General features: G+C 50.6%; 2 protein-coding genes across 3 annotated transcripts in view; one reads left to right on the top strand and one right to left on the bottom strand.

The window, feature by feature from the left end:
* Positions 1-12,461, bottom strand: part of Igsf8 (immunoglobulin superfamily member 8) — a 22,494-nt gene extending 10,033 nt beyond the window's left edge. The window contains exons 1-2 of one of the 2 annotated variants that reach the window (XM_075989163.1): positions 12,341-12,461; positions 11,703-11,865 (exon numbers count right to left, since the gene is read on the bottom strand). The gene's annotated coding sequence lies outside the window, so the exon portion shown is untranslated. Of the gene's footprint in view, positions 1-2,294; positions 2,444-11,702; positions 11,866-12,340 lie in introns of those variants that run through there. The other variant, XM_075989164.1, reaches the window with a different exon arrangement.
* The window catches only part of LOC142859010 (sodium/potassium-transporting ATPase subunit alpha-2), a 27,900-nt gene continuing 15,056 nt past the window's right edge, over positions 11,386-24,229 (top strand). Inside the window, exons 1-9 of the mRNA XM_075989158.1 lie at positions 11,386-11,626; positions 12,308-12,791; positions 17,102-17,206; positions 17,388-17,447; positions 19,301-19,504; positions 19,950-20,063; positions 20,319-20,453; positions 21,360-21,477; positions 23,369-23,637. Of these exons, the coding sequence (XP_075845273.1) occupies positions 12,780-12,791; positions 17,102-17,206; positions 17,388-17,447; positions 19,301-19,504; positions 19,950-20,063; positions 20,319-20,453; positions 21,360-21,477; positions 23,369-23,637 (1,017 nt within the window). The 5' untranslated portion in view covers positions 11,386-11,626; positions 12,308-12,779. The remainder of the gene's footprint in view (positions 11,627-12,307; positions 12,792-17,101; positions 17,207-17,387; positions 17,448-19,300; positions 19,505-19,949; positions 20,064-20,318; positions 20,454-21,359; positions 21,478-23,368; positions 23,638-24,229) is intronic.

Raw genomic sequence — 24,229 nt, 5'->3', positions numbered from 1 at the left:
TGCACACAGAATAAAAGTAAATAAATTTCTTAAAAAAGTAATTAAGACCCAAGGTCTGCCCTAAAATGGTTGTGATCTGGCTGAACTGTCATATGCTACAGGTCTCAGCCAAGGAGACAATGCCCCTCATGTTCAAAGACAAGACTGTTGAGGCGAAGTCTTCTGCCCTGAGACGACCATGTAACATGGTTTTATTCGGTCCTCAGCAGAACCTGTGAGCACCTATCTCCATAGAAAATGAGGCTAGGGAAGGTTAGACTTGTCCAATATTAGATTCCTTGCAGTCCAAATATCACAGAAGAAAGGAAGGAAGGAAGGAGGGAAGGAGGAAGGGAGGGAGGGAAGGAGGGAGAGAGAAAGAGAGAGAGAGAGAGAAAGAAAGAAAGAAAGAAAGAAAGAAAGAAAGAAAGAAAGAAAGAAAGAAGCCCAGCATATATACACACATACACATAGAGCTATAGATATAGGGATTGCTGAGACAAAATGACAAACACACCAGCCACTAAGCTAATATGAAAATGACACAAACACACACATAGTATTCCACTCTCCCTCTCAAGTATGTGCAAACTCCAGCTTGGAGGGGAGCTAAGGACCACACACAAGAACGTCCTGTGTTAGTTTTACAAAGCCTTGACCTGGGCTACACTAATGAACTACAGCTTCCCACCCTCCCCAAAGGGAAAGTTGTCTCCGCTAAACTGTTGAGAGGTTACAAAAAGGGTCAGAGTCAAAGGAAGAGGAAACCCTACCCCTCACCTGGACAACAAATTCCGGCAGAGAATGGAGCAGGTGCAAAAGCAAATACAAACATACAAGCATCTTCCCCACCCAAACCCATTCCCAGACCCACAAAGACGTGTCCCCCAAGCACATTCCATTTCTTCCTTCCTAAGCCAGGTATGTGTACCCTTATAGAGTGTTCTCTCTCTGTCTCTCTCCCTCTCTCTGTCTCTCTCTCTCTTCCTCCCTCCCCGCCCCCCCCCGTGTGTGTGTGTGTGTGTGTGTGTGTGTGTGTGTGTGTGTGTGTGTCCATCCTGGCCCCTCCTCTTGCCCTGACTGAGTTCACACTCCTAGTTCTCAAGCCCTGTGCCAAGTGGGCAGCACAGTTGTTCAAGAATAGAGGAGCCACTATGCTACTTGGGCCTTGGCATGACCTGGTCCTGACCCACTGAGTGGGCCCAGGATGAGTGCCAGCTTCTTCCCACTTTGGAATGCCACACATGGATCCCTCGGAGCTGGGATCCCCTCAGCCTTCTCCCCTGCCAAGTCCTGTGTTCCCTCCTCCCATGGTGTAGGTATCTGGGCTCCATCCCCAAGGCCTCCTGTTCTTGTACCCTGTCCCCAGCCAGCTGAAAAGAACAGCTGGTTCAGACTTCCATCTGCAGGGTGTCAGAGAGCTGAGGCCACCCTCACTCTCACTGTATGAGATCCCTAGTGGGGTGTACGGCAATGAAGGCTGGGGAGGGCAGCAGTTTGAGCAGGCAGAGGTCTGCCGACTGGTTGCAGATGAGCCTCTGGGGGCAAGAGGCCGTTAGCGCCAGGTGACTGCCTCTGAGTCACCAGGTTGAGCAAGAGGCAAATTTGAAGAACAGGTCATTTACTAACTGCCTCCAGCTGAGAGAGGTGAGGAGGAACAATGGCTAATGCTTACTGAAAGGCTGCTTTGTGCTGGGCCCTGTGTAAACACTATACACTACACGCTCTTTAGTCCTCACCACAGCCTTGGAAGCAACGAGCTATGCTTACCTCTGTGTTAAAGACCAGGAAACGGGCATTGAGAACTCGTGTAATTTACCCAAATTTGCATAGCAAGCAAACCATAGTCCTCACAGCAAAGGCAAACTAACTTCAGAGCTTAACTTTCCTGAACATATTTCTCCCTTCTATATTGTAAACCTGAACACACTTAGTGTGGGTGTGGGTGCGTGCATGCGTGTGTGTGTGTGTGTGTGTGTGTGTGTGTGTAACACACAGTGGGTGTTCTGTAAATATTTCTTAAATGAACAAATGCAGTGCTAGAGGCCATGGAGAAGAGAAAACAATGAGAGTTGCGTGCTGCGAATTTGAGGAGAAAGAGGAACAAGAGTGAATTCCGTGCACACACCGGACTTGCTTCTAACTCTGGGGTCTCGGCAGCTCACAGCCTCCTAGGCGAGGGAAGAGTGCTAAAGGCTTCTCTGTTCTCCCCTCCAACCAGAACAGAAGGCAAGGAGGTGTGAGGGGAGGTGTGGGAGGGGATGCACAGCCAACCCATCCAGCTTAACCGAGCTCGAATCCTCCCGCGCTCTTACCTCCCTCTGTCTCAGCTGAGGGTCTTCCTTGGCCTCTTTCCTGCCAGGCCCTGCCTGTTCTACTTGTCCACCTGGCCTCTGTAGGAGGCCAATACCCCTTGGCTATTCTGGCTGAAGAGTGGACAATTCCCTTTTTGCTTGGTCCAACTGAAACAAGGGTGGAATTTTTCCAAAGGCTCTCTATTAGGAAAGTAAAGGAAAAACAAAGCCAGAAATAAAAACTGCAAAACAAAGAAACAGATGGAACAGTGGGGGTGAATTGCTGGCCAGGGGAGTGAGTGTGAGCTGGGTCCCGATGCTTAGACAACCCCCAACACACACGCACTCACAGCACCTGCCCTTGGCCCTTCGATGGCATTTTCCACATCCAACTGTCTACTAGGAGCTTGTTTCAATCTGCCTCCCTGTCTTGACTGAGATGTTCAAGGCCACTGTCAGTTCTTGCTCTGCCTGGCAAGGTCCAGGCGTTCATGTGCAGAGCGACTGAGCAGTGAGAGAGAGTGAGGGACTACGAGAGAAAAATCAGTCTTTTCTCTCTGGGTACCCCATGGCCTCCACGGTGGACACTTTCGTTTTCCCGGATTCTATCCCACCCTGACCACTTCCACCCACAAATGAAAGCTTCTTTCTATTTCAGAACTCCAAGTTCTGTCTTTCAGAAATCAAGCCACGCAGCTTCCTGGACAGCCTACTTAGGGCAGATTCTGTGTTCCAAAGAGGGAAGGTGCTAGATTCATGTCCAGCGGAAAAAGAAGTTGCAGACCAAAGGCCAGCACCTTGGAAAACAAGGGCAGGAAGTAACAGCTAGGTTCATTGCGCACTTTTTTCTCCACGCTGAGTTAGTGACTACCTAAACAGGTTCGGAAAACATTTTGTCCAAATTGTGGTCAGCCTAAGATTTACTTTCTGGGCATTCTCACTTCATTTGTGGACAGGAAACTGGTGTCTGTGGCATGATGTGGGCATGGAGGTCTAACTAGCTGCCAGCCACGGGGACAGGGAACCCCCATAAGCAGGGACTGAGTGTAGGCACAGAGGACCCCATCTCTTGATGTTCTTGGGGAGAAGGGAGCAGAAAAACAAACCTAGAATTTAAGGTCTGAGTAGGTGGGGCAAGGCTGTCAGGGCTAGCCAGTAAGGCTTTGGGCAGACGTGGCTCTCACAGACGGTGGCCTTCATCCTATCACGGACTGTCCCTAACTTCAGTCTCATTATCTCTATAATGGGAATCACTACAGCATACAGTATTGACCTCATTGCTTCCTGGCGATTGTCAGGAAGATAAATTATGATAAGCACGTGGGCCCAGGAGATAGGAGAAGAGAGCCCTCTACGCGGGCCCTGGTGCTCTAACCCCCACGCCCTCTCTTTACTCAGTTATCCACTGCCGCTTTGTCTTTCTGCTTCCTGAAGCAGTTTTCTTGGAAGAGGGTGGCTTGCTTTGTCCCCAGCCTCCTCGGTGTGGGACGGGGGGGGGGGGGGGGGTGTTGTTCCCAGGCTTGACCTGCTATTAAGATGGCTTTCTTGGGCTGAAGAAATGGCTCTGAGGTTAAGAGCACTGGCTGCTCTTCCAGAGGTTCTGAGTTCAATTCCCAGCAACCACATGGTGTGGCTCACAACCACCTATAATGAGATTTGGTGTCCTCTTCTGGTCTGCAGGCAGAACACTGTATATATAATAAATAAACAAATCTTAAAATAAATTTATTTTAAAAAAAGATGGCTTTCTTTTTTTTTTCTGTTTTGTGCCCCAGCAACGTTTATTGGGAACGGGGAGGGGATCAATCCTTCTTGGCTGCTGCCTTTCTCATGGTGGCTAGCATGTTCCTCAGCTCCTCCTGCTTCCTCTTGGCACGTATGTGCGTGCCCACCTCCTTCTTGATCAACTTGAAGTGTGCTTGTCCTTGATACCTTGAGCAGCTCTGTGGCGCACCACTCCGCAGGCTGTGCCTCGGCTGGCTCACGTCACCTTGTGGCCCTTGTTGAGGCCCACGGTCATGGGGTAGTGCAGGGCCGTGGCTGCTCCTCTCCGATGGCCGCCTCGACCAAAGATGGCTTTCTTAAAGGTCACACCAGTTACCTCTGAAAAGAAGTAACTAGCCTTCATTTCCTTTTGCCATTTGAAACTTGGGTTTTAGAGTTCTTTGTTTTGCTCCTTACAAGGGTTCTACTTTCACCTGTAGGTCCTTCGGTTTGGCCTAACTCTCTGATCTTTCTGGCCTCTCTGCCCCACTATCTTCTAGACGAATGATTCTCAGTCTTCCAAATGCTGTGGCCCTTTAACACAGTTCCTCACGCTGTGATAACCCTCAACCATAAAATTATTTCATTGGTACCTCATAACTGCAATTTTGCTACTGTTAAGAATCATAATGTAAATAAATACCTGATATGTAGGATCCCTGATATGCGACCCTTGTGAAAGGGTTATTTGACTGCCCCCGCCCCCTCCCAAAAAGAGAGAATCACAGTTCTAGACCCTTCCTTGGCCTAGGAATTGAACAAAGCTCTGCCTAAGACTCCTGGCCATTTGTCCTGCAGGTCCCCCACCTTGGTGGTCTCTGTCTCAGCAATCACCTCCACACAGGGATTTCCGTCCTGTCTCATTCACTCACAGGGCTCCTCCTGCAGCTGGTCGGTCACACGACCTCACCCTTACCACACACCACAGTGAAGTTACGGCTTCTTTCCCCAAACAATTCCCTCCCTTGCCTAGCCTATTTTAATAACTGCACAGCACTCCCCAACCCTCAAGTCCTTTTTCCCTCTCCCATGCAAACAATCAGCTACCAAATCCTAAATGTTCCTCTCACCCATCCCCCACTCCTCACCCGTCACCCCCTCACCCATAGGGCTGCCACCTAGCTCTTCCTTTCAGTCCCACACCTCACACCCATGTGCACACACACACACACCCCTTTCATTCAAATGAGTCTACCTAGGGCACAATTTGAATAAGATTACGTCTCTCCTCAAAAAACTTTAAATGTCTCCATATTGTTTATAGCAATATTTTTCAAACTTTCTTGGTGGTAAAAATACAGACTCCCACTCCCCACCCTCGCCCTCATGAATCAGAATCTCTCGGAGCCGTGCCCGCTGCTCTGTATTTTTAACAGGCATCCAGGTGACTCCTGTCATCACAGGTTCTTATTTTCCGCTCTTTAACGGAACACTGGCATTTAGGATAACACTTAGTCTGGCATCCAAGGCTCTCTGTCCCCACTTCCAGGATCGACTTCGCATTCTCCGCTGTGTTCTGGATGCTGCTGCAGCCCTCCTGTCCCTGAGCTCTCTCTGAGCCAGAGTGCTCTGATCTACCCAGAGCTAGCTAGAATGCCACCTCCTCCATGAAGACCTTCCTGATTCTTCTGAGAATCGTTTCTCTCTTCTTGGAGCTGACGTCACCCTCTAGTCTGGGTGCATGTGTGTGCAATCAGCAGCCATCACAGCCTGGCTCACAGAGGCAGGCTACTGGCCCTTTCCCCTCCTTCCCCTTTATCCTCTGCGCTCTCTCTTGTCACCACTGTAGACAGGAAACTTGAACCCAGAGACAATCCTTTTCCATGGCAAGGATGTTAAATATTCAGCCGCTAGAAACCAAATAGACCAGGTCTGAGTCCCCGATCCCCCATTTGACTTAGTTATGTAGGAGCTGTGTGCCTCAGTTTCCCTATCTGTAAAACAGAGTTGGTATGAGGACTAAATTAACATGCATTGTCTTTAGTTTTGGAGCCTGGGAAATCTAATACCAGGGTACCGACCGATGCCATATCTAGTGAGAATCCATTCCTGGTTTGCACACAGCTACTATGATGCTGTACCTCCCCATGGCAACAAGCAGGAGAGGAACCAGGCTATACACATCTCTTCTCATAAGAGCACTAACCTGCATCTGGAAGACACACGCTTATAATCCTAGCACTCTGGCTGTCAAAGCAATGATACTGGGAGGTGAAACCTACATAGGGAGACTCCAGTTAAACAAAAACAGTACAGAGCTCACCGTGAAGCACCCATATTGTGGAATTACCTCCCAGAAGACCTATCTCCTAATATTCTCACACTGGAAGCTGAGGCTTCAGCCTGTGACATAGTGAGGCTCAGTGTATTGATTGCTTTTTCTGTTGCTGTGAGAAAATGCCTGGCAGAAGCAAGTTGAAGAAGAAAGCATTTATTTTAGCTCATTGAAGGTGCAGTCCAGCATGATGGGGAAAGCATAGCAGGATCAAGAGAGAGCTGGTCACATTGTGCGCACAGTCAGGAAGCAGAGGGAGAGGGGTGAAGGCTCGTGTTCCTTTCCATTCCGCCTTAGACCTGCCCCCACCACGCCCATGCAATTGTGCTGCCCACTTTTACAGTGGGCCTTTGCGAGGCTCAATCGACCTAATTTAGAAACTCTCAGAGACATGCCCAGAATCACCAAGTCTCCTAGGTGACTCTAGACCCGGCCAAAGTGACTGCCAAGGTTAGCCATCACACCCAGCATGCAGTGCGTGGCTAGTGCTCACTCAACATTAGCCATGATACACAAGACATTTTGGGGACAGTCTGACTCAGTAACCCCCAACTCTGCCTGCCCATTGGAGAGCTTTGGGAACTCCAGAGGCCTAGGCCTGACCTCAACTGATAATCCTTGGTGTGAGGCCCAGGTCTGGGACATAAACATGAAGCTAGGGTAAGAATCCTTCATTTCACCCTTAGGAGATGGTGGACTTAGTCAAGTGTTTTTGATAAGTACAGTGAGTTCTGCATTGAAACCCTTTCTTCCCTCATAGCCAGTCCAGCACGCCTTTTAGAACAAAGGTGCCCTCTTTGCCACTGGACTGGTGGGATGGGAGCTTCTCCCAAGGGGACCCATGTGGAGTGCAGAGCCTAGGGCCGTGGGGCTGAATAAATCAGAAGAAGGTTAAGGAAATGGAGAGGAGAGATCTCAAAGGCTCAGCACCCACTCTGGGAGTCAAAGGCCGTAGGATGGAAGTGGAGCTGGAGACTAAATGGCCTGGGGTTCTAAGCAGAAGGACTTTAAGAGTGGGATCCTTGACTCTCTGGGTTGTGATGGTCTCTCCAGCACTGGCCCAGAATGGGGCATGCACAGAGAGCACAGCAAGTGTAAGCTGAGTGTCTTGATGACTCAGTGGCATCAGAGGAGTGCACACTGTTGATCATGCCACGTTTCTATAGGGAAAAGACCCTGGGAAGAGAAGGTGAGACACAGAGGAGGCCATGCTCCCCAGAATTCTGAAAGTCCATCACAGGACAGAAGCCATGGCTCGGGGCGCTGGATGCTTTCAGGGCATCCTGTCCTAGATGGGCATACAGAAGACCAAAGGGACAAGCAGACAAATGGAACTGTATGCTGGGAAAAGAAAAAGGGGCATGGGAAGGAAAGAAGGAGGCAGGCAGGAAGGAGGAGGCCAGGGGCCAGGTCAGGCTGCCTCTTGATAGGGAGAGAAGGGAGGGCGGAGAGATCTGGGCCAGTGGCTGGGTCAGATCCTCAGCCAAAACAAACCTACCTCAGGGGGCTGGGGGGCCATTCCTTCCCCACACAGATGGAATCAAAGGCAAACAGGAACCCTGCAGGGCCCAGCTGTGACCCCTGGCCCCAAACTCAGCAAGGCCCATTAACCCCCTCCTCCCGTCACTTCCAATAAAGACTTCCTTGAAACAGCCTCACCTGGTATTTGCTGCCTGAATTCCAGCCAAGAGATGCCAGGTTCCCCAGTCCCAAGGATACCCAGGCCCTGCCCTTCTCCACATGGCTCTGTATAAAATATTGAGGTCATTTTTCCTTAAAAAAAAAAAAAAAACCAAAAAACCAAGAAGGGGGGGGCATTTCTCATTTCTATGCCAAGAGTTAAAAGGTCCAGATTCATTTTCTAGAATCAAAGTAGACATACCTGTACCCTACTAACAAACTGGGCAGGAGCAATTGCCCCCTCACCTCCTCCCAGCCCAGAGCAACTGCTGGCTATGTCTCCTGCTCTCCTGAGCTGGAAGTGGTCCAGAATTTGGGGAGCATCAGACGTGAAAAGGGATCTCAAAAGCTGTCTGGTGCCCCTCGGCACTCAGATGGAAACATCAAGGCTAACACAGAGCTTGTCCAAGGTCATACAAGTGGCTCGTGGACCCACTGAGATCTGACTTCCAGGCATGTTCCCACTGCATGAGACCCCAGAAAGGGCAGGTGAGAAACAGGTAGAGAACAGTGTGCACCACCATGCCCGAGAGAGCTGACATACAATGTTTTCCTTTTTAATCTCCTGAACACCTCCACCTGTGTGTCCCATGGGCACCCAGTGTGGGTCTTTCTGTTTTCAGAAAAGTAAAGAAAGCAAAAAGACAATGGGTCAGAGGCATAAAGACAATGGGGGACTGTTTCTCAGAGCCTCTCCCTTCTTTTTTTTCTGACATCTATACAATATGATTTGAATAATCCAAACAAGGCAATAAAAACCATCTGGGGAAAAGATTAAAGATGGCAGGCCTCGGGAGAGTCTGAGGAAGAGAAACTACACTGAGTACACCGGAAAGAGAGATCAAGAAGAAAACAGAGGAACCATTATCAAAGACGAAATGAGAAGAAAACCCACACGGTCCTTGTGAGCCAATGGGGAAACTCAGGTAGCAGCAGGCCTACGGCAGCCACATCTGTGACTTGGGGCCCAATATTCCACTGCCAAGGTCACTGCAATCCGAGGGAATAGGAGCAGAGGACTAGGGAGAAAAGAGGAAATGCAAAAATGTCTTTTGGGGTACTAATTAAGGCCACCCTGGGCCTTCTAGACTTCCACCTAATTTTTCACCCCAAGATGGTCTTTCTTTGAAAGCAGTACAGTTGTCTCCCACACCCCACACCCCAGAAGGCTCCAGAAGTCTGGCAGCAATAACAAGGTCAGTCAGAAAGGAAGAAGAAGGGTACAGGGAATGGGAGAGACAAGACAGCCCAAGACTGGCAGCAGGAGAAGCGGGCAAGAGGGACTGGGGCAGAGGAGTCGGGTGAGGGGGCGGGAGGAGGGCCCATGGGAGGGAGTGATGGAGCCTCTCCCAGCTCTTCCCTCCCTCCCTCCGTCCCTCCCACTCTCTCTTTCATGATCTTGAAACAACCTTCAAGTCTGGGCTGGAGGCCCCAGGAGGCCAGTCACTTAGGAAACAAAACTGTTTCCTTTACAAGTCCATCCGCAGCTGAGCGCCCACCCTCCCCCTTGCACACTCTCCCACGGACTCTCACGTACACCCACGGTGCTGCACAGCCTTCCCTGTCGCACACGTGCACGCCTGCACACGAGCATGTGCACATCACACACTCCTGTGCAGATGACTAATTTGTAATAGACGACCACACATCCAAGCAAGCGCTGTCCTGTCCCCATCAACTCAGAGAGAGAGAGAGAGAGAGAGAGAGAGAGAGAGAGAGAGAGAGAGAGTTGATTCCTCAAGTCCTCAACCTTGCTATGTAATTTAGGGAGACCTTGAACTTCTGATCCTCCTGCCTCTGCCTCCCAAGTACTGTGATTAGAGGCATGTTCTACAAGTCATGGCTTAGGGGGCATTAGAGATAGATCCCAGGGTTCCATGCTTGCTAGGAAGTCACTCTCCCCACTGAGCCATATGCCCCATGGAAACCCCTTTGGAAATAGCACTTGGTACATTCTTACCTACAGAATCCCACACCGCAGAGTCCCCTTCAGTCATAACTAGCACCCCACCTCTAGCCTAGTGTATCTTCCTATGTCTCTCTGTTCCATACCCCTGCATACACACACTTACTTTCCAGATCTCTGCCAACCAAACATGGCTCAAACCTTTCCCGTCCTACCCCCGGGAACCTCTTTCTAGTCTGTGTTTTCTCTCAAGACCACTCCTGCCTTCCCACCTCCCGCTTTCACGTCTTTCTGTCTTCCTCTTTTGTTCCTTTCTTGACTCAGATGAGTCCATGAGTGCCCCTGTCTGTCCACAGGTCGCCAACCCAGGTTCAACAGATCAAAGGGCCAGGTATTTACCCGCACTGCGTTCTGGAGTCTGAAACAGACACCCAGTGCCTCCACAGAGGGAGTTGTCAGGGAGGCGTGGGTGAGCAGCAGCAGGAGGATGCCCTGCCTACCATCACTTGTTGCAGCCCAAGTATGTGAACCGCGGTGTCCTTGAAGCTGTAGTCACCCTAATGCAGGGCATGGCAAGGAGCCCTAACAGTCTGTGCAAGCAGAGGAAGGGCACAGCCCTTTCCGTTATTGAGCCTGGCTACAGACAGCAGAGCCAGGGCCTGGGAAGGACTGGGCAGCACTGGAAAGTGCCAGCGGAGGTGGGAGGGAGTGGGGGGGGGATGAGCACAGGAGCTCAGAGCCTTGTGTTTCTCTTCTGTCTCACTTTATGTCTGGAAGAAGCTACGGAGATTACTCAGGAACCCTAGCTCAGGAGTACAGATGCCCTTTGACCCCAAGGGATTATCAATTCACCCCTACACTCCACTAGCGTTTGGATAAACCTAGAGTCCCCTTCACTCCGCTTTACATCTTCAGTTGAACGTCCTTGACACACAGGGACTGTGTCCATCCGGTCACGATTTCCCAATCGCATCTATTCCAGACCAGAGGCCTGGAAGGGACCGCAGACCATGAGAAAATTCAAGCATGCTTATCCTGCCCATCCTTCCTGCCCAGACTCAGGAGGAAGCAATAGGGGCAGGTAGGATCTGACCCGCGGATGCCTGTCATGGAAAAATCTCAGCTGCAGACCCAGAGGGGGGCAGTTATTTAGGGAATTCAGATGTGAGCCTTGTGCCCTGAGAGTAGATTTCCTGGACAAGAGGTCTATAATCCCTCTACAGGGTGCTGCCTCCAGGGCCGGAGGGGGCCCAATCCAGCCAGCCCAGCCAGCGGGTACCTCAGGCCGCCTGCCAAACTCCCATTCCCTCCCTCCTTCTTCCTTTTCCATCAGGGTTCTCAGACACAGCGGGTGTCCACTCACTACATCTGTGGGCCTGGAGAAATGGGGACGCTGCAGGAGAGCCCTGTCCTCTGACTCTCCCGGTAGATGGGGGGGCAGGACTTTTCCTTCTCTGTCCCCCACCCTTATTCTTTGGGTCTTCATTAAATGAACTGCACCAGCACCCCCAGAGCAGCTGGCCCTGCTGGTTATCTGCTCTGTCCCTATTTCTATTGTGCATAGCGCTGAAGACACCTTCCCAGCTAGAGGGGAAGCCCCCTCTCTCTCCCCAGGCCCAGCTGCCCGTGCTTCCTTACACAAGTCGCTCATGGAGCTGCCTCTTTTTCCTCCCAGAAGGAACCCAAGGAAGTCATTGTTCTTTCCAGTTCACGGACTTGGTATTTGAGGTAATAATGACTTCCATGTTCTCCTCAGAAATGCCACACCTTCCGGTTTGGGCTTCCTCCCATGCCATTCACCAACCTCAGACTCACTCCGAGCTCCTCTGTAGCAACGAAGGAGAGGCTCTCTTCCATTCCACACACACGGGATGAATGGGATGCTGTGCCTGGCTTCGGGCTGCCTTCTTGGTCCTTTCACCTTCCCAACTGCCTCTAGGTGCCGATAGTCTTGATCGTCCTGAACACTGGATGCAAGTGTGATCACCTTTCAAACATCGTGACACAAAGTTGTCACCTACAATTTATTCACGTCATCTATAAATCATGCTGGAGAACTATGCAATCACGTTATCAAAAAACATGGCTGTTATAAAGTACCTCACAATGTTTGAATTGAGTTCGGGATGTTGTGTTGGGCCAAATTCATAGCCATCTCAGGGTGCAGCCCAAGGGCAGACACTGAGTCAGACACGACTGGCCCATAGGTTACATCTGGAAGGCCTAAGGAGGACTTTCTCTCCTCCATCTCCAGACTTTGGTCCCTTGCAAAAGTCATCTTGTGCTCCTGTTCTAACTCCCTTGGTCACAGTGTCCCTGCAGCTTCCACAGCAGAGGGACCAGGCTGTTGCTTTTTCTGGGAAATTGGATGTGGACTCAGGAGATTCTGATTCTGTTTTATCCACTCAGGTTGCTGAATTCTTACCGCCTCAGCGTCCTCACCTGGAAGTAGAAGACAGTCTGCAAGATGCCTGGCCTTGCATCCTAGGGCTCTCGGGGCCACATCTCCCTCCAGCTACCCCCATTCCACCCCCTTCCCCTTGCTTCTCTCTCAGTTGTGGCTGCTCTGGGATGGGGAAGTGCTGAGGGGAGCTGAAGGGGGGGACACACCACGGGACAAAACAGGACCGTCAGCCAGGGCCAGTTGCTAAAGGGGCGGGAGGGGAGGAGTCCTCAGGGATCCAGTTTCAACAAACGTTTCTTTCCCCGAGAAGGGGAAGGCGGGGGTGAGGGGGAGAGGGACCTATTTAAAGCTACCCTGTTGCTCAGGCTGTCTCTGTCTGTCTGCCAGGGTCTCCAGCTGCCCCAGACAGGCAGTGTGGTCTTGAGATCCTCCTGGTGACCTTTTCAGCCTAGGTCCCCTCAGCCACTCTGCCCCAAGATGGGTCGTGGGGTGAGTATCCCCAAAGATCAGGGTGAAGAAGACAATGGAGAAAGGGTGGGGTGGAAATGGGATGTGGAGGGAGGGTGAGGGAGGCTGCCTGAGTGGGATGGTTTGAACTTGGAACGAGTCGCCCAGCTGCACATGCCTGTGGATTCCACAGCGCTAGCCCAAGTTCTGTACCCTGTTCTGCAGCCACCCTGGCCTCCTCCTCTCCCACAACTAACCCAGAAGCCACCCAAGTGCCCTCCTAGGTCTCCCCGCACTCCATCCCCTCATCTCTTCTTCCAACATCCCTCCTCTCTCACCACAGTTCCTGGCTTCCCAGCTGAAGGGACATTTGGCTCCATTAGTTCTCTCCCGCCCTTGTTACCCACTGAAAATATCTATTCCTCTGAGGTCCTAGCCGGAGAGGACAGGGGGCCAGCCTGGGGTTGCAAAGCAGCTGTGGAACACCCCACTCCCAGGGCCACCAGGCAGCTCACTACACCAGCTCCAAGAGCCCTGCGTGCCAGAGTCAGCTGGGATGAAGAGCAGGAATCTATCCCCAACCCTTACCCCAGCACCCCTCCAGATGTCCCCAGCAACACTGTTCTCGGCTCCAGGCCACAGTCTTTGGGGACCTTTCCAAAGGCTGGTGAGAACTGCCCCTGACCACGGCATCCTGGAGCAATGGATGGGTTTGCCAATGAAAAGATTAATAGTCGTGTCTGGGCGAGCAAGGACAAGGCTTCCAATTCTTGGAAATGAAATTCCCATATGAAGGAAAGTGACCCAATCCCTTTCCATACTGTGCTGGGCCGCCTTCCTTTTGTGGAATGCTGGCAAAAGAGGGCACGGAGGGAAAGGGCTTGGCAAGGCATTGCAAAATGCCAGGGAGACAGTGCCATGGGGTGCTGTGGGCCAATTTCTGGGCCCAACTAGGAGTCAGGCAAGGACGTGTTACTGCTCTAAGCTGAACAGCTGGAAACACTCTGAGCCTGGACGCCAGGGTTCCAGAGTTAGGGTGGGATTGGAAATAGAAGAGTACCGTGCAAGTGTGTGCGTGCGTGTGTGTGTGTGTGTGTGTGTGTGTGTGTGTGCGTGTGTGTGTGTGTGTGAACATGTGTATATGTGTCCACAACCTCACACCCCTGTGTTCCCAGGAAGCTGGTAGTGCTGTAGACATCTATGAGTGAGCCTGCACTATGCTTCAGCAGGTGAATTTGCAAATGAACAGCCTTTGGGCATTCAGGGGCACAGATGGAGACAAGGCGAGGGCTGTGAGCCCACCCTTAGGAGCTATCTATGGGCAACATGTTTCCCTGAGGAAGTGTTCACAGTCGTGGGAAGACATTCTGTCCTGGGACCTTCAGCATTATCTCGCTATAGAAAGAAAAGATCCAGATGAGGTGCAGAACCTCTGAGAAGTCAGGGCCAAGGAGAGCCCTACCTCCGTCTAAGAGGAAGATAGGATGCCCCCCACCCTCACTCTTTCTTAGAGCAAGGACCTAGCTCACACAGTTCTTTCTAATTAAAAAGCAATTTGACCTTGAATTCCCCACTCTGAATCCCCGCCCCCATCCCCACCAGCACCCTTGCTGGATCCATAACCTCTGGCACCCCTAACCTAGTGGCTGTGAGTGACGCTTCTCCTGGTCTGGTCTATTTGAAAAGTCTGGGAGCTTAAGGTTGGGAGCCCAGCATCCTACCTACCAGGGAAGAGCTGCAGAAAACAAGTTCCCGCTCTCCACACTCAACTCTGGGGTCCGCTTCTTCACCTCCACCCCAGCCCATCACTGTGTGGCTGTGAAGGGCAGTGTGGGAGCTGAGGGAAGAAATCACTCTGGTGGGAGGGAGCCAGGCCTCCTCCAGAAGCTGAGGTGGGGGTGGGGGGAGCGCTGGCTGATTTCCAGCTACCCCCACTCTGTCCCAGACTCTGGCTTTCTCAGAAAGAACTCTCTGTTCTCCTTCAGCATTCAAGACCCAAAGAGAGGGACTTGTGCCGGGGGAGGGAGGGAAGAGCAGAGAGGGAAAGGGGGGTCCCTGCTTCCTCTTTCTTTCTTCCCTGGGCAACCACTGGCCCCAAATCTCCGCAGGCTCCTGGCTGAGGAGCCTGAGATCCTTGCCAGGACAGGAGGAGGGGGAAGGGCAGTGTGTCCCAAGCTTCACACTTATGGGAGAACAGGGTGGGAGCAAAGGAAAAGAAGGTACCACATTAGCTCAGCCACAATCAACATACCAACATGCAAGAGCCAGAATATTTGTTTTTCACCAGAAGCATCTGTTTATTTGTTTGAGATAGACTCTCACTACGTAGCCCAGGCTGGACTCAAACTTTTGATCCTCTTGCTTCTACCTCCTGATTTGTGGGAATACAGATGTGCACGCCATCCCTCCTAGCTCCAGAAGCAGGCATTTGATTCTCATTTTCATGCATTTTCTTTGACACCAAATGTGCAGAGAGTTCTCTGGGCTCTGCTCCTTGGCCTCCAGCACAAACCTCATCCATCCTTGCAGTCCCCAAGGATCTCACCGATGACTGTCCAGATTGCTTTCTTACATTCGGACCTTTTGTGGGTTCCCATCCTTTACTCGGCCCTGCCTGCCTCAACAAAGAGGCCAAAGCATTTCAATCCAATTAAGAAAAGCCTCTTATATCACCTGGGAAAGGGCAGGTAGTCCTTCTCTACCTTGCCGATGGCCACTTCAGTCTCCCTAGGATGCTTGGCCTTCAGAAGATCAAGACCAGACTGAATCCATAGGTATTTCGGATAGAGAACAGAGCATGGTGTGATGGTCTAAACAGAGCATGTCTGAGCAACGCAGGCTCCAAGAGCACATCTCCTAGGTCCCTGAATCATGGAACAAGTGTCCATAATCTTGCATCGGAAGGCCCCTTCCCTTCCTTGCTCCTTATTTTACTGGGCAGAATTCTATTACTCAGGGTGCTAAGTGCCCTGGACCACTCTAACTCTGGATAGAATATGTTGCCATGAAGCACTGAGGTTCTAGGGTGGCACAGCCATGTGCTAGAGAAACGGGAGGTCCACACTGATATACATCTGCCTAAATCCATAGAACATACCCTGCCGGCCTGTCAGCTGTGGTCACTGGGAGGGGGAGGTAGTGATGAGACAATGTCCCTTTCCAACAATGTGAGATGCTGATAGGGAGGGAGGCTGTCCATGTGTAGGGGTAGAAGGTCCCTGAGCGCATCCTCCACTCTCCACTAACCTTCCCAGTCAGCTAAAAAGTTGCAAAAAAAAAAAAAAAAAGGAAGGAAGGAAGAGAAAAGAAAGAAAAAGAAAACCACCCCACCCCCCAAATGCATAATCTTGAAAGACAAAACAAACAAAGCCACACAGGCTATTGTTTCTACCAGGTACCCATTCTTTATGGAAAATGCCAGTCATCACCATGGGATAGAAAAACCACTTCTAAAAACTCAGTGTGGCCTTCAGGGTCCACAGAAAAGCCAGAGGGATGAGCAGAAACTTAGTCACCCCCTGTGTCTCGATGGAGAGCCATGGAGGGAGATGATGGCATTTTTCACACTACCCATAACCCCCGAGGCCTTTCCTAATCCCCACCTAGCCCATTCCTCCAAGGCTGCCTCTATCTAAATGAAGAATCCCCACCATCTCCCTCAAGAAGCTCCTATGAGACCCTGAAAGTCTGCAGCAGCCCTGAAGAGAAGAGCAAATGGGGACCTCACAAGATCACTATTAAAAACACCCAGCTGACCTGAACAGAATCTTTCTTTACTCCCCTATACTAATCATGGCAAAGGGAACCCAATTGTGCTTTGGGGTTTCAAGTTCTGTGACTTGTCTCTGTGCAGTTCCAGGTAAGCCTGCCAGCAGGGTGCTCCCAGCATACCCTGGACTTTATAGACATACTTGAACCTGTCACCATTAGCTTCTCTCAGTCCATCATCCCTGTCCCTTCCATTCCCACCACCAAGCCTGCTTCTCTTGCCTTCCCAGGACTCTTACTCTACCCAGAATTCCTCTCTGAACTAGGCAAAGGCATCCCTCCAGGATACCCTACCCATCTGTCAACACAATGCCTGTCCAGTCCCAGAATTCTCTCAGATCACCTTGGATGGTGTTTTCCAAAATGCATGTTTTTCTTTTTTATCTGGCAGAATCCCACATCACATAGTAAACAGATAAAAGTTCAAATGTGGGGGTCCTCGCAGCTCTGCCTGGGCTTCGTCCATCTGCTCCCGTTCTCTCCCACCCCCTGCTTCCAGTGCTGGGACATCCTCGAAAGCAGATGGGAACGGGCTCCAACCAGCCAGTCTCCCTGATCATCCCTGCCCTCCCTTTCTTTTGTAGGCAGGGCGTGAGTACTCGCCTGCCGCCACCACTGCGGAGAATGGGGGTGGCAAGAAGAAACAGAAAGAGAAGGAGCTGGATGAGCTGAAAAAGGAGGTTGCCATGGTAAGGACCACGGTGCTCTCAGCAGGGCCATGGAGCAACAGCTCTGCGCTGACAGCCACACCCCAGCAGCCATGGGCATCCAAAGAAGCTTTGTACATAGACCCTTGTTCCTCACTTAATCCTGTGCCCCAGTGTGTGTTCAGCCTCCTCTCCCAAAGTGTCTGCATTTCCCTTTCCCCAGGATGACCATAAGCTGTCCTTGGATGAGCTGGGCCGAAAATATCAAGTGGATCTGTCCAAGGTGAGTGGAGCCATGAGAGAGAGGTGAGCTTCAGGTGCGAGAGACTCCAAACTAGAACACAATGCTCCTTGCAGATGAGAGGAGCAGCCCAGAGATGAGAGACTTACCTAAGGTCATGGGCACAGTCAATGGCACAGTCTAAAACGGACATTGGACCCCTGCTTCCCCCTCTTTGCCTGTGTATCCGGAAGCTAGAATTCCTGAGGACCCAAGGTTCAGATTCTGGCAAGGCTCTGTGCTCTGCCTCCAGCAACTGCTCTCAGAGTAGATGAATAAATGACAGGAAGGTCAGTAATAAGTGGACCAGCAAAGTGACTCATCCCTGTTATGATAGTATACTTGCTGACGCCAGCTATGTTGGTGGCTCTGTAATAAGACGCAGCGTGGACATTTCTTTAATCCCCATCCTAGCTCTGTCAGACATGGTTAGCCTGTTTATGAAAGCAAGGAGAATCAGAAAGTGACTCGCTGAATTTGTACCCAGGCCCACGCTCCTCGCTTAATCCTGTGCCCCGAAGAGTGCTCGGCCTTCTCTCCTCCTTCCCCAGGATGACCGCCACCTGTCCTCGGATGAGCTAGGTTATATAAATAAACACAGGCCACAGCCAGATTGCCAGGCCCATCATTTAAAAATATTTTAAATTGTTCCTCTAAGCTGGGTGCATGGGCACACATCTGTAACCCCAGCTACTCAGGAGACGGAGGCAGGGAAGATTGCAAGTTCAAGGCTAGAGAGAACAACTTAGAGTCCCTGTCTTAAAAATCAAAGAGAGCTATGCATGTGATTCAGTGACAGAATGCTGTGTAGCTTGTGTGATGCCTTAAATTCAATTCTTAGGAAACTAGAGCAGAAAGAACACTTGGGCCCAACAGTTCAAGACTATCCTAGACAAAATATTGAAAGCCTGGCTCAAACAAATGAAAATACATTAAAGTCAGTCACAAATTCAAGACCAGCTTAGGTTATAAAGTCACTTCCAAGCTAGAACCATAACTTGTCTTAAAAAAAAAAATTAACAGTACCCCTGGCCCATTCTTCTTGTGTCTCTTCTTAAACTGCTTTGCCCGGATTCTTTGACGTTACTTTATTTCCTGTGACATATTCTACTCTCTGGCACCCATGTGTATTATTACTGTGCAGGTTTCCTCTTTAGATTGTGGGTGGGGCTTTGTTGACAGTGCCTGTCTCTGGATCCTTCCCATTGCTGGGCGTGTAGTCGGAGTTCAACGTTCACACATAAGGTAGACGAATAAATGACAGGAAGGTCAGTAATAAGTGGGTCCTGCTCGAAGTCTGTAGCAAAAGAATCTAAAAACAAAAACCATACAAACAGAATTCCAGTGCGCTATAGTAAGAACCATTCTAGAATCAAGCACGGCGGGGCTGCCTGGATCCAGAAAGAGGCCTCTGATCTAGCCTGGGGCCTCCAGAATAGCTAGGCTTTCTTAGGAAAGTGATAAGCGGTTGCCAAAGTCACATGACACTAAGGGTCCACGCTGAGGGGCTTTCCCTGGAGCCCTGGCGAAAGGAAGGATCTGCAGGAAGAAAGGAGGGCGGTCAGAGGAGGAATCTTTCCCGTGTGCTTATGCATGCTGTTCCAACAAAAACATGTTTCAACCCAAGAGTAACAGAAGGTGGACCACAGCGAGAGTCCTTTGTAGCCTTCAAGGCCCAAGTCTCATAAACAGACCCCAGTTTCTCTGTGTGGTCCCTCCTGATGATCCTACCCCTTCTAACCACAGCAGATTTTTTTCTCTCTCCAGCTGGACATTACTCTGCACGATACTGAGAGTTGTGGTGGGGGTAAGGTTTGTTCCATTGTTCCACTCCTGTACCTTTTCTTGCTCTCTAGGGCCTCACCAACCAGCGAGCTCAGGACATTCTGGCTCGGGATGGACCCAACGCCCTCACACCACCCCCCACAACTCCTGAGTGGGTCAAGTTCTGTCGTCAGCTTTTCGGGGGCTTCTCTATCCTTCTGTGGATCGGGGCCCTCCTCTGCTTCCTAGCCTATGGTATCCTGGCCGCCATGGAGGATGAGCCATCTAATGATAATGTGAGCCATGCACCCAACCCCTGGACCAGTCAGCCCTTGACTCTGCCCTCTGACTCTAAATCCCAGATAAGGCAAAGGGGTAAGGGTTAGTGAACAAGATCACAGTCCCAGTACCTCAGGCTGAAGAGAGCCTGTGGGGCACCCCCAACACATTCAGTCAGTGATGAGAAAGAGAGATCCTCCATACTCGGTCCACTAAAAAGAGCTGGTCTGTACGCCTGGGACTTCACTCTTAGAAAGGCCTCAGCCCTGTCAACTCACGTCTTTGCTCCTTCCGTGCTAGGGGTGTGGGTTAGAAGGCTATGGGGAGGAGGGCTGGAGAGAAAGACTCACTGTCTTTCTCACACCTGGGCTCAGGTGAAGGCTGGGGAATCCCACACAGTGTGACTCTGAGAGGCCACCCCAAGTGACAGCCACCCCAGGTGAAACTCTTTCTCCTTCCCAGTTGTACCTAGGTATCGTGCTAGCCGCTGTAGTCATCGTCACCGGATGCTTCTCCTACTACCAGGAAGCCAAGAGCTCCAAGATCATGGACTCCTTCAAGAACATGGTGCCTCAGGTAGATGGCAGGGACTGGCTCCATCCAGCTTGGGGCATAAGGTTTCTGAGAGGACTCACCTCTCGGTAGTCTTGTGGTCTGAAAAAGAAGAAAGATGGTCAGAAAATACCCTTTTCAGCTCTTCACACAAAAGCCAAGGTGTGCTGCTGAAGGTGTGGGGGGGGCGGTTCTTCTCCTCCTTCGGAGGGAGAGCAAGCAATTGGAGCACAAAGGTGGAAACGAACCTTTCCCGAGGTGCTCTTGGCTTTTCCACAGCAAGCCCTGGTCATCCGAGAGGGGGAGAAGATGCAGATCAATGCGGAGGAGGTGGTGGTAGGAGACCTGGTAGAAGTGAAGGGTGGGGACCGTGTCCCTGCTGACCTCCGAATCATCTCTTCCCACGGCTGCAAGGTGAGGGGGTCACCAAGAGCAAGTGGCTGAGTCTGTGCAGAGTCAAGAGAGGCCCTCTTGGAAGTTGAACAGAAACTCAATTGCAAACATCAAGGCTGCCCCTCAGCCTCCCAGCTCAACCTCCTTCCCAGTATAGGATGGCTACAGCTACCTCTGCGTATCTGTGTTAGGAATGCTTTATGCCCTGGGATTTCTTTGATGTAGGCATTTTATCGCTATTGTATATGGAATACCATTTATGCGACAGAAACCTTACATACTCTATTCAGTTTCACTCTGAAAGATTCCAGACCAGCCTGGACTACCGAGAGCCCCGAATAATAGATAGATAGATAGATAGATAGATAGATAGATAGATAGATAGATAGATAGATAGATAGATAGATAGATAATTTTAAGGAAATAAAGATGAAGGAGCTGGGTCTTCACACCCATAACCTTAGCACTCTGCAGGTGGAGGGTAGAAGTAGGAGGATGGGGAGTTCAAACCTGGCCACCTAGAGAGGGGTCTGGAAAAAGATGACACTGTGATGAAGGCTGCTGTGTGTTGCCGCCTGATCAACCCCAGGAGGTGGCATTGTCACAGACTGCCTTGGCGGTGGTGCTCCTGGAGCTGGGCAATGCAACAATGCTGTTTACATTCCCCACTTTACAGGTGAACAAATGAAGGCCTCGTGGGTTAAGCAAATAACCCAAAGGCACGTAAAAGTCAGAAAGAGCCAGTCTTCCCAAGCACAGCAGGAGCGATAGCTGAGTAATGCCATAGATAGGTGATGAGGGCCAGCGCAATTCCGTCCCTCTTGTCGTGAAGATTGAGGGGGGTTGGATCTGGCTCAGGAGACTGCTGTGTGCACAGAGTGCTGCTGCTGCTGCCAGTTTGATGACTGCACCCCCTTTTCTCCTCAGGTGGATAACTCATCCCTAACAGGGGAGTCGGAGCCCCAGACCCGTTCCCCTGAGTTCACCCATGAGAACCCACTGGAGACCCGCAATATCTGTTTCTTCTCTACCAACTGTGTGGAAGGTGAGAAGCTAACCTCTCAAGAATGCTCCTCATCCCAGCAGTGTAGGGAAGGAGCCTGTTCCCGTAGTTGTACTTATTTGGCAAAGGCTCTGCATATAAAGGGCACTGAGGAGGGAACAGGGCCCTGAACATTGCAGAAATCATCATCTCTGGAGAGCAGGGCATTGGCCAAGGGCAGACCGCCTCTATTGGAAGTCACCTCTCCCCAAGAAGCTCTCTGTTCTGTTCATTCTCCAACTGAAAGCCTCCCACAAAACTTTCAGATAGTGGGTCAAGATGCCACACACACACACACACACACACACACACACACACACACACACACACACACACAGAGCCTTGACTCTTAGGAGGGTGGGGAGTCAGGTGACGTCTTCTAGGTCTATGATTCTGGACCAATTGCTTCCTTCCTCTGCTCATCATTAGAAACCAGAGGCTCACTCTGGGTCAGGAGAACTTTCTGGTGAAAATCAGGTTCTCCTTCAGGTTGTATCATCCATCTAGGCCATGATGAGGAGAAAATTCTTGTAACGTGCAGTCTGCCCTGGCTTTTCCATCTCAGTTCTGGGTTCTAGCGATGAGCACTGGTGGCAAATGAGAGCTCTGGGAGCTGTTACCACGTAAGAATAGGAATCGAAAGACAACTGCATCCCTGTAGCCCATACTCTACGGTCAAGCCGGAGAGCTCAGCCAGGACTGACTCTGGGAAGGTCCAGGAGCAGGACATGGTAGCAGAGAGGTTTCCTAGCCCACAGACCTCTCAGGCGATAAAGAATGGCTTCTTGCATTCCAGCTCCGTGTCTTTCCTTCCCTGATACTGTTTCTCCTCCATTTATTGGTTCTTTGGGCTTGGTTCCTTCCTTCAGAGAAATGGAATTACAATAAAAAATCACTACACATTAAATTTCCTAAATTTTTAATGTACTGAGGTTCTGACTTATCATACATTTCCCATAACTGAATGTATTTGAAAGGTCAGATAAGGTGTTCTTACTGCGTATTCAGCAGCTAGCTCTGAAGAGAGGAGAGGAAATGGATGGAGGTCGCATGTGTTGCATGCCTGCTAGGTGACAGGCACTCGCCAAAGCGCTTCACACTGTTATCCCATTTGACTACTGACTCCTAGGTAGGAGTCCAAACAGGCATTCAAGCTGCGATTTGGCTGACTTCAACATGCATGCTCTTCCTACGGTACCGCACTTCCTTTCCCAAAGACCCCTGTGATGTCACACATGGTGATTGATTGATTACCTGACTTCCCTTTACAGATACAGAGATTCATACCTAACACTGAGTGTGTGTGTGTGTGTGTGTGTGTGTGCGTGCGTGTGTGTGCGTGTGTGTGTGTAAGTGAGCACACTCATGCCACAGTACCCATAAGGAAGATTCGCAGGACTTGGTTCTTGCCTTCCACCACACGGGTTCCAGAGTCTCAACTCAGACCATCAGAATTTGTGGGTGGTGCCCTTACACACTGAACTGTCTTGCTGGCCCAAGAAAATCTTAAGTCCAAACCCTCCCCCCAAAATCAATAAGTACTTTACTTCTGTTTATAATACGCTTTTGAAAAATATCTAGTCCAAGATTGATTCGCTGAAATGTTGCAGGCAGTTTAAATTTCATTTATTGAATCTCTTCAATTTGAACTTTAGTATTACTTGCAAGATGTCTTCTCAGGCCCGAACACAAAAGAAAAGAATTTGCGACTGCATTAAATCTGAGATTGGTGATCTATGCCGGGAGGGTAAACCGAGTTTACCGAAAGTAGCCTCCGGGGTTAGAGTCTTCGGCTTATTTACTCGGTGATGGTTTTGTTTCCTTAGCAAATGTGATGAGACTTCATCACTGGCAAGCCCAGAGCACTCACCGTCTGTCCTTTCCTCTACTGCAGGCACTGCCAGGGGCATTGTGATTGCCACAGGTGACCGGACAGTGATGGGCCGCATAGCCACTCTCGCGTCTGGCCTGGAGGTCGGGCAGACACCCATCGCCATGGAGATTGAGCACTTCATCCAGCTGATCACAGGAGTGGCAGTGTTCCTGGGGGTCTCTTTCTTCGTGCTGTCCCTCATTCTGGGCTACAGCTGGCTGGAGGCAGTCATCTTCCTCATCGGCATCATCGTAGCCAACGTGCCCGAGGGGCTTTTGGCCACTGTTACTGTGAGTGGATCAGGCTGAATTAGTACCAGTGCCAACCACTGTCCTCGTCCTTTTCCCCCTTTGATACAAACACAGTTGCTTATTGCTTCTCAGCAATGTTCTTCCCTTCAAGTCCCTGCGGTCACATAGCCGACGCTGTACACAGAAACGGTGTAATGCTTGCCTTGGAGTTATAAGTTGAAAAATTTTGGGTTGAGCTGTATCTGAGCATTCAATTTCTCTTTGGGGGCTTGCGATGGTCATGTTTCTCACCATCTGCTAGCTCATCTCCCGCTGCAGTCTGGGCTCCATCCTGTCTCACTTGCTGTAAAGACTCTTTCAAAGGTCACTGGTGACTAACTAGCAAAGCAAGTGACATTTCCCAGCTCTCATCCTTAACCCTGCTGCTGAAATGGATACCTCTGTCCACCCTCTTGCTCTCCGCCCTTCATCAGCTCCTGTGACGTGTCACCGTCCTGGTTCTCTTGTCCTGTGTCCTCACAGAAACTCAATGGCGGACGAGCCCCAGACTCCGCTTTCCTCTTTGTTGTTCTCATTTTCTCCCACAGCTTCTGCTGTCCCTTCTGTGTAGGCGGTTCTCCATCTTTGTGCC

The sequence above is a fragment of the Microtus pennsylvanicus genome, chromosome 10 (assembly GCF_037038515.1).
Source record: "Microtus pennsylvanicus isolate mMicPen1 chromosome 10, mMicPen1.hap1, whole genome shotgun sequence".
Taxonomy (NCBI): domain Eukaryota; kingdom Metazoa; phylum Chordata; class Mammalia; order Rodentia; family Cricetidae; genus Microtus; species Microtus pennsylvanicus.
This window is presented reverse-complemented; position numbering and strand designations above follow the sequence as displayed.